Source organism: Talpa occidentalis, unplaced genomic scaffold (genome assembly GCF_014898055.3).
Source record: "Talpa occidentalis isolate TD23 unplaced genomic scaffold, MPIMG_talOcc4v2.1 talOcc4.5, whole genome shotgun sequence".
Classification (NCBI taxonomy): Eukaryota; Metazoa; Chordata; class Mammalia; order Eulipotyphla; family Talpidae; genus Talpa; species Talpa occidentalis.
This window is the reverse complement of record NW_023604861.1, coordinates 39,529,532-39,544,607: the sequence shown is the minus strand read 5'-3', so window position 1 is coordinate 39,544,607 and position 15,076 is coordinate 39,529,532. Positions and strand designations below refer to the sequence as shown.

General features: G+C 40.6%; 1 protein-coding gene across 2 annotated transcripts in view; it reads left to right on the top strand.

Annotated features, from left to right (window-relative positions):
• VWA8 (von Willebrand factor A domain containing 8) overlaps positions 1 to 15,076 on the top strand; it is a 364,311-nt gene that overhangs the window by 300,070 nt on the left and 49,165 nt on the right. For both annotated transcript variants that reach the window (XM_054701470.1, XM_037526940.2), the window contains 3 exons: positions 1,625 to 1,733; positions 5,735 to 5,891; positions 11,828 to 11,936. In XM_054701470.1, the coding sequence (XP_054557445.1) occupies positions 1,625 to 1,733; positions 5,735 to 5,891; positions 11,828 to 11,936 (375 nt within the window). The remainder of the gene's footprint in view (positions 1 to 1,624; positions 1,734 to 5,734; positions 5,892 to 11,827; positions 11,937 to 15,076) is intronic.

The window sequence follows — 15,076 nt, the reverse complement described above, 5'->3', positions numbered from 1 at the left end:
GTGAGAGATTGAGAGAGGGGAGTGATACTGAGACAGAGATGATGTTGAGAGAAATTGAGGGGAGGGGTCTGAGAGATCGATACAGAGAGAGGGAGAGGGATAGTGAGGGAACATGAGCGAGTCACATCAGACTAATTGTTAAAGTCTTTGTTTTGTTTTGTTTTGTTTTTAATTTATTGCTTACCTCTTACATATGGACAGGCTGGAAAGTGGTGGCTTGTTTGGGGAAAAGTATTTTAAGTGCTTATTATTTCTCTACATGATGCTGACTATTCTGCATAGTATGACTTTACAAAGGAGAAAAAAAAATTTTTTCATCCATTTTTAGAGCACAATATTAAGTATGGAATTCAGATCAGTCATCATATCTCAGTGTTCAACATTAGCATGTTTTGAGAAAGTTATTGCAAAAACTGTCAATGCTGCCAAAACTATTGGCAGAAAGGTCAGTTAATTAAAATCTCTTTACAATGTCATAAATTTAAAATGAACTCATCTGGATATTAGACAGTACAAGTTATATTAAATTCATTCTTAATAGCCATTTTTTTTATTTGCAAGGACCTTGAATTACATACCTACCTTCAGTAAGCCTAATATCCATCATGTAAAGCCCGTGAACTAACCAGAATGGGTGAGCTCGGAAGCTCATCTGGCATCGTGCTGCCTCAGGCGCATCTGCAAGCGCCCCCACCCCACTGCAAGCAGGGACTAAAGAGTCGCCAGTCCTTGTGGCTTTTGTAGACCCGGTGGTACTTTGTGTGATGTCCTGCCAGCACGCTTTCTGTAAATCTTAATTGAGTATTTGACCTGCTCTACCTTGAAAATCAGTGTATTTGAAAGCAGGCTCATAGCATACCTGAAATGTGACTACTTTGAGTTCTTTTTATTGTGGGGTAATTTCTACTGAACAGAGTATTAGAATTAGAATTCCTGTGTGCTTATCAATCCTTTGTGAATCTGTGCTGGATAAAATTAAGAACTTATACAGCTACCAGCTATCATAGAGGTTTAATGCACACTAGCTGTTTGAAGGAATTACTGAATCCAGTTTTAAAATAAAGGTAAATTCTTAGAAAAGTTAAAAAATACCATAACAACTAGAATGAATCCAGAAAATAAGCAATTTTTTAGTATCTGCATGTACAACATACATTACTAAAGCACAAGATACATTTTCTGTTTTTCCTATTCCCGTATTTTATATCAAATGACATTTCTCAGAGGAATGAGGTTTCCCTGAAAGTTTAATGTGTAATAAATATCTGCTGTGACTCAGCTGGACAGCGATCCCTTTAAACCATTGGGAAAGCGTCAAACTCTGTGAGATCCATTTTCCCTGCTTCTGGTAGGTCCAGTTCCTTGTATAAATGCTCCTTGGCACCAAGAGAATGCTGAAGCTGTAACCCAATCCACCTTTTTTTTTTTTTAAACAATTTTGTTAATTCAATTTGTCTCCTTCCCCACTAAATGAATGCTAAATCTGTTGAAATTCTTGCCAGACACTAACACAATAGTGACCTGGGGCTAGGAGATGCCTTAAGAACCTAGGAGCAGAGAATTCTGTCATGTACTTCCTGGCATTGGTCAGGGGATAGTAATCGTGTCTATTCTTCATTTTTAGATAACAATCGATAGAGAGAGCGGTGAAGACGTGAGCTCCCCCAAACATGGGAAGGAAGACCCAGACAACATGCCACACGTGGGCGGCAACACTTGGGCTGGTGGAACAGGTGGGTAGTGCCGACTTCTCCGGGGGTGGCCTTCCCGAGACTTCATAAGCCCACACAGACAACACTGCCCCTGGGAAGGATCAGGGACCAGCTTTCAGCCTTCCCTGTTCCTTGGCTTGTGCTCCTGCCCTTCCTCTCAGCAAGACTTCAAGACATGCCAAAACCCTGCCCTTTCAAGTCCGCGGAGCCTGCTACCCTCAAACCTCAGACCATTCTAACCCTCACAGAGTTGCTTCATCGTTAAAAAGGGAATAACATTAACTGCCTTGTAAGGTTGTGGTAAGGATTAAGTGAGATTAAGTTTATAAAGCTCTGAGAACAAGTCCTGGCATGAGGAATGCATTCAAAGTGTTAATCCCTTCTTGGGATCATGCCAGGCATCTCTAGTAAATTTTCTTGACCAACTGACTTTGAAAAGAAATGGCCCTCGTCTTCCACATGTGTATGTTGAGGATGCAGGGTTTGGAGATAAGAGACTTGCTTGTGGTTTGAGCCAATGGCTGTGGCCCATTCCTTCCTCTTGGCTGCCTGAGCAGAGCATTGTTCCTGTGCTCTCTTCCTCTTTCCTCCCAGGCAGCTGGAGCAGACACATCTGCTGGGCCACAGGAATAGGACCAGACTGTGTGCGCACTGTCTGATCTTATCTTGGCCAAGGGGAGTGCTGGCACAAGCTCATGCTTTACCTTCCCTTAGGATCGTCTGTGCCTCTTGGCCTTGACTGCCTTGGGAGGAAATGGGTTTCTGTGCTGGGACAATGTGCTATCAAATAGGCCTGTGGACTTCTTGCCTACTCTGTTTATTCCTCACGCTTTTAGCTTTAAAGAAAGGGTATTTTTAGACATAGCCTTTGATCTGGAAATTAGCGACAAGCCAGCAAGACTTAATCCATATGGAATGCATTGTGGAAAGAGCTGGTCAGATGTAGATTTCCCAGCAGTGGACTACTTGAGAGTGGAAGTTCTCACTTGTTATTCTACTTGACTCTACTAACCCATCTATCTGTCCATTTTGAAGACCTTGCCTTTGCTTCCTTTTTCAATTTGTAAAAGCTCTTTTACTTCAAATCCTTTTTCTATCTGTTGCTTTTCCCTCAGAATTCTCTATAGTGAACATAGCCCTGAACCATTAAGTCATTTGATTCCTTTTTCATCCATAATACCTATTCTTGCCTTCATCTTACAAGTTTACTTTAGGATGTTCAAGTTCAGCTTCAAGATTATGCCTTGAAGTTTTAAAAGAAAATGCTTGCTGGAGGTTTGTAAGTAAGTAGTACAGATTAAGGCTCCCAGAAGTAGAGACCACGCAGATCTCTCCCCCCAATGCCTTCTCCACCCCAGTGTGGCTTCCCCAGCATCCATGTGAGTCTTGCTGACCATCACTCACACCAGCCTCTATCAACAGTTGTGGGTCCTTTTCCTCCTTTCACCAAAATGACGTCCTCACAACACCTAGGAAGCTTTAAAATCAAATTCATGATCCACCCACACCAATGGACAACCTCCTGTAGAAAGGGAGTTAAGATCACAGAAACAACTCTAATTCTTCGCTCAGATATTAGCTCGTCTGCCTATAGGATGCCCACAAGTGAGAGCCAAGAATCACATTTGAGAAGGAATTTTCCACCACTGATTTCTAAATCAACGTGTAATACGATGTGCTCAAGTCAAAGCACAGTAAATTACAGTAAAAATTATGGTAAAAATACTGTAATTAATAGACTGCTTTCATGGTATTTACCAAAAGGAAATGACCTGCGCAGACTTCTCGATTTTAGCTTATTACAGCAATTAAGACTCTAATAAAGAAAAATATGACATGATTTAACCATCATCTACAAACTTTGAAAGTTTCCACTATATGAAACTTAGAAATGAACTCATTCTGTGTGACTGGAAGTTACCTCAATAATAACAGTAAGAATAACCTTTTACACAGCTCTTATTTTGTACCAGAAACCGTTCTAAGTATTTCAGCCTCATGAAAATCTCATGAAGTAAATAATATTAGCACCCTCATTTTACAGATGAGAAGGTTGAAGTTCCTTAAGGAACTTTCCTCGAGGATATACTACTGGAGCACTACAGCTAGGGCTCTAACTCAGGCAACCTGGCTTCATTATATAATACCAGCGTGCTGTGCTATACCTTATGCTGCCCCTCCAATACTGGATTCTCTTCCAAGTGCCCAAGTTGTGTGTTAATAAACAAAATAAGTTGATTAGTAGTATTTTAAATATTACAAAGCAGGGATAATAAACTGGTAGTCCAGAGGCCAAATCTGGCAAATATATTCATTTTGGTAGTCAGCTTAGTGTTTTCAAATAATTTGAATGTATTTATGCAAGGCAAGTCCTCACTCCTTAAAATATTACCTGGTTTTCTAAACATTTATGTTTACTACCTAAGTTTATACACTCTTACATAAGGTACACTTACAAGCATGTAAACGTGGGCATATATTGGAAAACCATTCTGAAGCTGGAAGTATTATCTGTTGTATATTATTCTAGCCTAAAAGTCAAAGTGTAATATTTGGCTTCTAATCTTGGCTAAATTGCTGATATGAGGTCATAAGTAGGTTGCATAATCTCTCTGTGCATCATTTTTATCATTTGCAAAACAGCAGAAACAATATAGCTTAACTGCCTCTTATTTTAAGGAAAAATAAGGTTATATGAGAAGAATGATGTTCATTTAATTAACAAATGCATACTGAATAACTTTGATGTCCAAGCTACTCAAAGATGTGGAAGTAAAAAGATATATGAAAATTATCACATTTAATATTTGGTAAGAAAATATTAAGGAACAACTAGTGCCCAGGCACATTGATCCCTGGGAGGGAGAGTCCTCAGAAGAGCTATCATGGAATTTGGACCAAGCCTTGAAATGTTGGTAGACTTTGACTGGATGTGAAGAGGGAAGTACTCTGAATAAGGATACCTTTGTTTCCAGATTCTTGTTATTTAAATATTTACTGTCTGACTCTCTGTATAGTTCATAATATTCCCAGGCCAACTCTCCATTTGAAGAGACCTGTCCTGTGTGGCCTCCCGGATCTCTGTACGCCCCTGCTCCTCTGCCCTTTGGGCTGGGCTGCCACTCCACTGTAATCCTCTTTTCTCTGTGCTGTTGTAGATTCCTGTCCTCTGTCCTTCAGTCTTGTCAGGACACAAGAGTCCTGATCTTTCATGCTGCAAAAGATGAGCATGCCAGAAGGTTCTTCCCAGCAGAACATGTTCCCTCTAGTCTCCAGTTTCTGGAAAGGAATTTGGGGATCAAGAACTCAGCTTGTCCTGTCCCCAGGCTGAGTTCCCCAGATCTCTACCAAAGTAGACCAGTGAGAAAGTGCAGTCTCCAAAGGAACACAGGTGCTGAGTTGTCATAGTTTCCTACAACCTGGCAGAACCCCACTATGCCTTCCCACCAGCAGAATCACAAGAAGCAACACTGACTGAGTGTGCTGTAATCTGAGTGCATCCTAGCCTGGATGCAACTGCCAGTGAGACCCATCTCTGCTGCTAAGTGAAGTCAGATGGGTAATTTATCCTCGGGTTTCTGTCAGTTTGGTTTGCCTTACTCCTATGTGCATTAAGAATTGTCTCAAGGTTGTACTTATGACTTCCTGATGGATGCGTCCGTGAGGCAAGACTCAGACCCCTCAGCATGATCAGCTCCAACCTTCATTCCAGCCTCCTGGGACCCATTACACCTTCCTCAAATTTTAGCCTATTCACATGTGGGGTCTATAGGAATGAATTTAGGGCAATTCATTTATTTGCATCCCCATTACTGGTAGCATTTATTTGACTGGGAAAGTCAAAGAGACATTCTATCTAGAGAAAAAAAAGTAAATATTCTCCTACAAGCTCTGTATTTGCTATTGTATTTGTTGTTTTTAAAATAAATATTAGTTAAGGACAATTAATATGCTTCGTGGGACTACCTTAAAGATGTGGTCTGGAGAAGACTCACTACCTGGATTTTCCTGGTTTCCTCCAGGAGGAAGAGACACAGCAGGTCTGGGTGGCAAAGGAGGTCCCTACCGGCTGGATTTAGGCCACACTGTGTACCAGGTCACAGAGGTTGAGAAAGATGCTGTTCCTGAGGAGGTGAAGAAAGCTGCTAGAGAGATGGGCCAGAGAGCATTTCAACAGAGGTGAGTGGTCGCCATTGTATCAAGAGCAGCACCAGCACTGTGGTGACCTGTTGTACTGGACCCAGAGTAGAGCCAGCATTTTGAACCACAAACTGACCTCTCCCTGATGGCACAGTCAAGGAAACATGCAATCCCCATTCTTCCTACCCAGGCTCTTTTAAATGCATGGACTACACCTGAATGTAGAAAAAGAAATTAAAGACATTAGAAGGTGAAACCAAAGATTTTCCTAAGACAAATTGAAGCTCAGATCACTTCATCCAAACCTATTCATAGGCCATAAAAAGAATTCAGATAGGACCTCCCCAGTGGCGCAAGGGGTTAAGCACAGTACTGTCAAGCTATCCGCAGCCTCTGCGGCACAAGTTCGATCCCTGGCCGGCCAGGGAGCAACCCACATGATGCAGCAGACCTCTCCTGTCTCACCCGCTGCTCACCTCAGCAGTGTATTTTAGTAGATCTGCCTGTTCTGCTCCCCACTCTGTCTCTGGTGAATCCTCTCACCCCCTGTGCCTCTGGCCTATACCCCAATTCTTGTATGCATAAATAAATCTTTTAAAAAAGAGAGAATTCAGATAGCTCTATGTAATAGTCCCTTCCTGCCCTTGGGAAATTTGTAGATTTATGTGGAGACAAAACTAGTGTGCTCACTCTGTGTGTGTCTCTCTCTCTTTCGCTTTCTTCCTTCCCCTTCCCCCCATTAAGTGCTGAAGTCCCCTGGTATGAAGCTTGTGCCCTCTAGCAGTGTGGGGAAGGGCCCTGAGCTCAGCCAGAATTTGGACGTTCCAGGGAGGAAAATACTTGTGCAGAGCCACCAGAGCACAGTGTCTGTGGTGGAGAGAGGCAGTTTGTCCATCAGGGAAAAGGTACTGGCAGGGAATGAGATTAGATGAGGAAACCCTGTCCATAGGTGGAGGCCTTGAAATCCAGGCTGACGAGCCTGTGCTTTTCAGACAATCCAGAACCATTCTGCCCCATTTTGATGAGAACCATCTAAGAAATGAGAAGAATCTACATGATGCTTTCAGAAGACAACCACGTGTGTTAACGAAACATGAAAAATACCAAAGGACCAGCAATATGTCCTTCAGGATTGAGAGAATTGGTAGTGATTTGAGAAGCAGATTTGCATTTTTGTGCTCAATGAAAATAGCTGGGTGCAGTTAGAGAAATGACATGCGCAAGTGTATGAGAGTTATGAAATCCCTCCCACGTATAACATCTGGTATTACATGCTGTGCTGTACACATCCTGCAAGTAAACAGTGCAGAACAATGGGGACAAATATGCTGATCCCTCCTACCACGCCCTCAGGAAGGGCTGCCAGCCCTTAGACCCTCAAGTACTCAGCAGGTAAATAAGACAAGTGGTACTCTCAACCCTTCTGTTGGCTTCCCTGGAGACCTTGAACTATTTATATATCCTCACTGTGCCTGAATTTGTTCTGGAAATAGACGATTTCCCTCTCCTGCCCTCTCAGGTTATGAAGACAAATCACTTTGTCAAGACTGAAATCATTTTAACGTCTCAAAAAAGGTAGGAAGAATAATGAGAGGTCTTGTTGGAATTCAAATACTGCTCTACATTTCAAATAAACAAAGTATCCAGTTAGGAAAAGAACCAAACAATTAGCTATATCTCATTCTCCCTTCCCCAACTAATGAGCTTGTGTTGTCACCATGCTCAAAACCTCACAAATAAATGTCCAGTCTCAGTGTGTGCGCTGATGCCCAAGCCCTTCTTGGGGAGGCAGAAAGCCCTTCTAGTGGTGCTTGTACACCACTGTACAACCCCAGCTTCCATAATAGGATCTGGAACCTGCTTCTGGTAAGGACCGTGGTCCCAGGGAAGGAAGTCAAGGAGCATCTGTGATAATAAGGCAACTAAAGTTAGTGGATGTAGGGAGGAAAGTGTGGAAGTGAGGGAGTCATGAAAAGGCCATACTCCTTTACTAAATACTGCAGAGAAGAAACTAATTCCAAGCAAAAGAGAAGATCTTCTTGATTAAAAGACGGGGTAGGCAAGTGTTTGAAAGAGGAAAAATGACAGTCATGAGCAAAACGGACACAGCAAAACAGAGAAAAAATTCTGCTTTTTACTTTCATGTAGTAATACTCCCATTGGATAAGTATTCAACTGCTGAATATTTTCCTTTAGCCTTTTGTTATAGAACTTTTCAAACACAGATAAGAGAAAAATGTATATGAGTCCTATCAACTTGTCCCTGCAAGAGGAAAAATCTGACTGCACTCGCAGCATCTACTCATGGGTAGTTCTGAAACTAATCCAAGATGTCCTGTATTATTGTTATAAACATTTTAGCATATCTCTTAAAGATAAGGACTCTTTTTAAAAATAAAAACACAAGGCTATTAAGTCTTTCAAAAGTAATAATTTTTCACTATCACCAAATAGTTTTGAAGTTTTTTTGCAGCTCTAGGCATATGTTAAAAAGGTCAAATTTCCCTCCATTTATGTTTTTTAAACATCCTAACCTTTTTTCCTTAGTACTAATCATTTGTTCCCATTAAGCTATTAGTTGTAAGAATAGTTAGCTGTCTCTCCACTGACTCTCTGGAGAGTAGGGTGTTTTGTTTGCTCCAGAGTACATCCCCAGTACCTACACCCAGAACCTGGTGAGTAGCAAACACTCACACATATCTGTGGAATGAATAATCAGCTGTACATACAAATAGTGATATCTCCATTAATATTTAATTCAGACACCAGATAAAACCAGACCCACAGCCAGACCTATCCATCAGCCCAGAGATCTAGTGTATTGCCTTGAGTAGCCCAGTACATGATCAGTCCAACATCAGTCAGCCTTCAGTTGTATCTGCATTGCAGCTAAATACTGATTCCTACAGAGTAAGAATTGATAAACTCAGGAAGACTAACAAAAAGACAAGTACAAGACATGAATAAAGTGGAATAGAAATATTTCATCAACAAGATGTGAATGAAGTAGACCTCAGATACTTTTTGCACACTGAGCAGAGCCTTTGGCGGCAGGGGGCCAGGCACCCACTCTGGAAATTGTACCTACTACCATTTGCAAAACTAATCAGGCTTACACAGTGGATCTCAGCTTATGTTTATTTTCATAAGTGATCCAAAAATCATAGTATTTAAAGTCTGACCCATAAGAAAAAATAAAATGAAAACTAAAATTCCCAGACTCTTAGGTAACAATAAATATACCCTTTAAGAATATACTGTGCCAGCAAAGTGCAGTTATAGTCCACTTAGATTACTAGGATGTAAAGCAGCTGTGCCCTGCAGTTTTGATCAGAGGTAAAGCAGCAGAAAGACATTTTCAGCTAGCTTTGTGGGTTTGAGAGTATTAGCAATGGGAACTTGTCTGATCCAGAGGCTAAAATTTCCTATTTTCTTTCTCCATTCCCTGTTTCAGTCTCCATCATTCAGAATGTTATCAGCTTTGAACACCTTGTAGGTGACCTTTCCAAAAGCTGACAAAACCTGGAATATGATTTCCAGACTTCTTCATAATTAAAACAGCATGTGGTGTGTTTTTTGGGTGCAACATGATCTTGCCAGGGGCGGCCCTGTAACTCGAGCTAAGTCTGATCTCTACAAAGACAAGTCTGCTTGAGGTGACTTACCAACTGCTTGACTCCTCCCTTGATGTGATTGTATGTGTATGTTTTCCCCTCCTAAGGGTAAGCCATGTCCACATTTTTTTCTAATCTCTCCTCTTTCAAAAAATGCTAATCTCCCTTCTTTGGGAAAACGCATATTGGCTTCCTAGGTTTAAAGGGACGGAGGTAGCATATCGCACAGCATATTGTGCCCAGCTTCTGTCAGCCATGATCTCTGGATATAACTTAATCTAATGAAAACTTATAGAGACATTTCAGAGGTTGTCACAGCTAAACATAGGATATATTGTTAAGGGAGCATGTCCTTACATATATTCCTTTTTGCTCTTAGAACAGGGTTAATTAGATTTACAATAGAAGGACACCTTGGCATGTCACCTTGGGAAACAACTACTCAGATATTATACACCTTTCAGGGATTTACCTTTTGATAGTATATTTCCAAGTGCTATCCAAAGCATTTATTGAGCACTGCTGTGCAGCACGGATGCTGCTAGGTATTGGCAATGCAGAGAAAAAATAAGACATTTTCCTTCTCCCACAAGGATAGAAAGTATCATAGTGAATCAAATGTAATAAACAATAAATTTTGCTTTAGTTATAAAACACATTTCTATATTTATCTGTGTATACTCACTCTCAATGTAAAGTGTATCCTACTGTGGAAAATAAAGTTTGGCAAAAACAGTCAGAGAGAGACAAAGATATATCTATTAAAAGCAATAAAGGGTAAAGGTTTTGTGATAGCTGTCTATAGAAGCTACGTGAAAGGGATTGATCAGTTTTTTTAGGACAGATTAAGCAAGACTTCATAGGATGTGACCTTTAAGCTGTGTTTTGAAACCTGAGTTGGCATTAACTAGCCCTGGTGGTGGCAGGGCAGGAGTTGTAAGTCTGCGCCATGGTCATCTAGGCCTAACTTGATGTGATGCTAATAGGCCTCTCTCACTCTGCTCTGTGATGGGTTGATTCTTCCCAACACTTGGCCTGACAAGGAGTAATAGAGACAATTCATTCTCACTTAGCTTCTGGGGCTTCATTTCCAGTCTAAGGTATTAAAAATGTGCTTAAGATTTTCAGCTACACACCAACTTTGCTCTCATGCATATACAAACATACACAGTAGTTTAGAAGATCATGTTATAGGTAGGCTTTTGAGATATGCATTATATCTTGCCTTAGCACCCTTTATGTTTATAGAAATATCTAACAAATTAGTATCTTATAGATACAGTACTATAAAACCCAAGAGAAGTTTTGGGCTTCTGTCATGCTACTAAATTTTAAATAATCTGAGTCTTATATCAGTCAGTCACTGCAGTGTATTGTGAGCATCTCTTGATCTCCAGGCACCATGGTAGACACTGTACATAGGAAGATAAGTAACACTCAGTCCTTAATATAGCCTGGTTGGTGAGAGAGAAGGAAGACAAGTAGAGCATGGGTAGTACATGCTCTGATATAGAAAGTAAGCATGAAGTGCTGTGAGAGTACTGCAGCGAGACCTGGGGGTCAGAGCAGGCTTCCTGGAAGAGGTGGCCATTGATTTGAGTCTTCATGTGGGAGATAGTAGGCCAAGAGCAGAGAAAGAGCACTCCATGCAGGGGGTGCTCCAAAACACAGGCACACTGTGTTCAGGAAATCACAAGAACTCTTATGGGGGAAGAGGGGGCATGAAATAATGAAAAACAATAAAAAGGAGCACTGTCCTGGGAGGATAGACTTTCAAGGCCACAATACTGAAATGCAATTCTGTTTATTCTATTAAATGTATACCACCATTCAGAAAACATGTCTTTTACTTAGTGACACTAAGTTACAGTCTTTGGGATCAAACCGGTTCAGATATATATTCTTGGTCTTTCAAAGAAACCCATGAGAACTTTCAAGTACCTGCCACATGAACTGACCAGTGACCAACATGGTGACACCTCTGGGAACAAGCAACAGTGTGTTGTTGAGCTGGCGCTTACTGACTCAGGAGAGCCAACTATGCACATTTCACTGTGCCAATCACTTCACTGTTGGTAGCTTGAAATAAATCATGGTGGGAGTTTTTATACACAGCATATCATTAGGGTTTTCTTTTGTCCTAGAGGACCATTCATTAGCCATTTGCCTGCAGACCAGTGGATATTCTTCTCCTTTGAAACTCCAGCTAGAGACATCATTTCATCCCTTTTCTTCTCTAAGGCAACAGGAGTTACCAAGGAGTTTGCTATAGTTCTAGTAAAAAAAAAAAATAAAAAGATGAAGTAGAAGGCCCATGTGTGCATGATTTCAGCTGTTGCCTTTCTTGCCCTCTGATTTCAGGCTAAAAGAGATCCAAATGAGTGAATATGATGCCGCAAGCTATGAAAGGTTTTCGGGGGCTGTTCGGCGACAGGTGCACTCCCTTCGTATCATTCTGGATAACTTACAGGTAATCCTCCATTTATGGACTGAGAAAATTATCTAAGTCCAAAACTGGACCGATCCCAAAACTGAGGTAGGTTCACCCTGTGGCTTTCTCAGTTGAGTTCTCCAAGGGAGAACATTTGATCTCACCTTTCCTCCTGTCCAAGCAGCAGTGAGTTGACCCATCAGGCCTGAAATATAAAACCTCCCATTTCCCCTCCTATAAGATCCACGAACATCCGACCTCTACTAAAAATTCACAAGTAGAGCTTTCTTCCTACAAACATTTTACTGTCGTTGACAGGAGAGACAGGCACAGTAGGGATCGCCCAGGATGTGCATTCTCTATGCCCCTGGCTTCTCCTCTTCCCATCTGTCCCCAACCACCTCCACATTGCCTGCCCTTTTATACTTTCACAAACTGGTTGCCTCAGAACCAGTTAATATGGCTATTGCCCCTTAATGATTACGATGCTTCGGTGTTTCCTAAGCAAATATGTGTTCTTTGAAAACTACAATTTGAAATCATGCCCTAGCCAATCTATGCAGATAATTGAGGAAGGGTCACATATTCTTTAAAATCACAAATTAAATCAGGTTATTTTACCTTAACTGAGAGAGAAGCCTATTTCGAGGGAAAAGGGGCAGGGTTAAGGCCAAACTGTGTTTCTCTGTTCCACTCTGGAATTTTCTGTTTCCTGTCCATGAAGTGTTTGAAGTTGATTTCCTTCACTTAGACACCTTACACTTAGACACCGTCTTTGGTTCTATCTGCATATTTTCTTCCATGGGGAAGTTGATTATTATTAGGGTAAGAAATTCTATGATGCACTTTTAATCCATCATTTTAATGTAAAACTCTGGAAAATCTCATTTTAAAACAATCTAAACAGCATCAGGAGATTAGGAAAAGTTCTGTAATTTTCAAGAGAATAGGAAAAGGAAAAATTATAATGATTAACTAGATGACTAATTTCAGAATCTTGGAAATCAAAGAATTAAGTCATTTGCTTTAAAAAAAAAGATTAAAACAGCAGATTTTATATAAACTGTGAAAACCTAACATTTGAAAGATTGAATTTTCCACTCTAGTCATTCACGTATCAAGTGCTCATTTCTCTTGGCACTGAAGGCATTTGCTGGGTGGGTTCTGAGCTGCAGTACTATTGCCTTTAGTAGAGGCAAATAAGGGTGTAAATAGTGGTTCAGAGGTGAATTCAGAGGTGAATAAGGGTGTAAATGAGTGGTTCAGAAGAGCTGAGGCTCAGGGGAGAGGGTGCTTACACTGAGACTGAAGAATAGGTGTAATTCAGTCATTCCTCATTTCTTAAGTTCTTGGTGCATACCAGGCTGTAGGAATAGAGCAGAATGAACCCCTTAGAGAAGGAACTCAAGGAACACGAGTGAGCAAACAGCGTCCTAAGTTCTATTGAGAAGTCTGCACACTATGCCATGACCTAAATGAGAAGAGGAAGTCCTCATGGAGGGTGGAATGCTTGCGTTCACTCTTAAAAGATGCTGAGGAATTTACCAGATGAGTAAGCAGTCAGGGCATTCCAGACTTAGGACACAGCATGTACAAATGCACAGAGGTATGGGAGAGCACCGTGAGTTCAGAGAACAACAAGTTGTTCCCTGTCACTGAGAAGAGGGTGTCCATGGTGTGAGACAGTGGCAGGAGAGAGGCAAAATTGTAGGGACCAGATATGAAGGGCCAGATCCTAGATGCCATGAGAACATGCAAACAACATTGGGGTTTTACCCTATAGACAAACTGATCATTAAAAAACACTCAATATTAGAAAGGGATGCAATAATACCCTTTTAATCAAAGGTATCAGAATCCCCGTCTGGTGTTGATAAATGTCTTGCTTGATATTCACTGACCACCATACCAGTTACTTTTATAAGCATCGTCACATTTAATCAGCACAACAACCTATTAAGATGATACTGTGTTTACAAGAGCAGCCAAAAGAAAAGGCAGATACTATCATGACTTCTTATGCCAGAACAGTAATCAAGCTTCAGTTGGAATTAGGATTAGCACTAAAGAATGACACTACCTTTAAACACCACGGAGAGGAGATGAGTATAAGAAAACTGCACTTTTACGTTCAGCTCTCAAGAGAAAAATGAAAGAAAGCTAAAGGACTCCAGGAATGGCAAATAAGATTAAATATATGGAAAAAGAAATTGGTATCTGTTTCTTTAAAAAAATAGGTGAAGGCATTGGGGTTGATAACTTTCTAAATATCCTCCAAAAGAGTAATACTTGGGGGAAGTTATTAATCTCTTCTTCTCTTAATCTAAAAAGAAGGCTTATATTACAAAGTTTTAAGACAAAAGAAAAGTTAGGAAAGTAATTATTCCTTGAGTGAGTACCCAAAATGGACGTTGAACTTCCATCTCTGGAAATCTTAAATAAAATTTTTAAAATAGCTAGAATTTGTTATTTGTAAAGGCTGTACCACATGCCAGGCATTCTACTAGTTGCCTTACACTGTCAACATCATCATCACAAACTTCCATCATCATCATCACCTTGTGGTGAATAATACCAGCTCCAGAGCCAGACAGCATGGTTTCTATAAAATGGGAAAGACAGATCATAGGACAGTGATGACGATGACTCAGATGATATATGCCAACAACTTAAAGCAGTGCCTCGCATATCATGTTCTGTCTGAAGGAATAGCTTCATCATTAACTCTTCCTACTAATACTTATCCTGGGCTGCAGGTGAGGCACCTCATCAAGTACTACTGTTCCTTGTGCTCATTAACCTTTACAAGGACCAGTGAGTATTATTTTCCACATTTGATAGTTAAGGGAACTGAGACACAGAAGTTATTTCCATTCTCAGTCTTATGAAATATATTTGTTTCCCTTTTTATAATGAGGAAACTAAAGATTAGAATGACATCATTTGACCTAGGCCATGAAGCTAGTGAACAAACATCTGAACCCAAAACTAGGTCCCTGCTATCTGTTAGGTCTCTTCTTCCAACTCTACAGTTCTATGGAAAGCATAATTTTGATCCTGTGCCTCTGAATCATATACAGTGTTGTAAATGTGACTTCAATAAAAAAGAAAGAAAAGCGTACTTCTATCTATATTCATAAAACATTTTGCATCAACCAACAGCATTTTCAAGAGTTTCT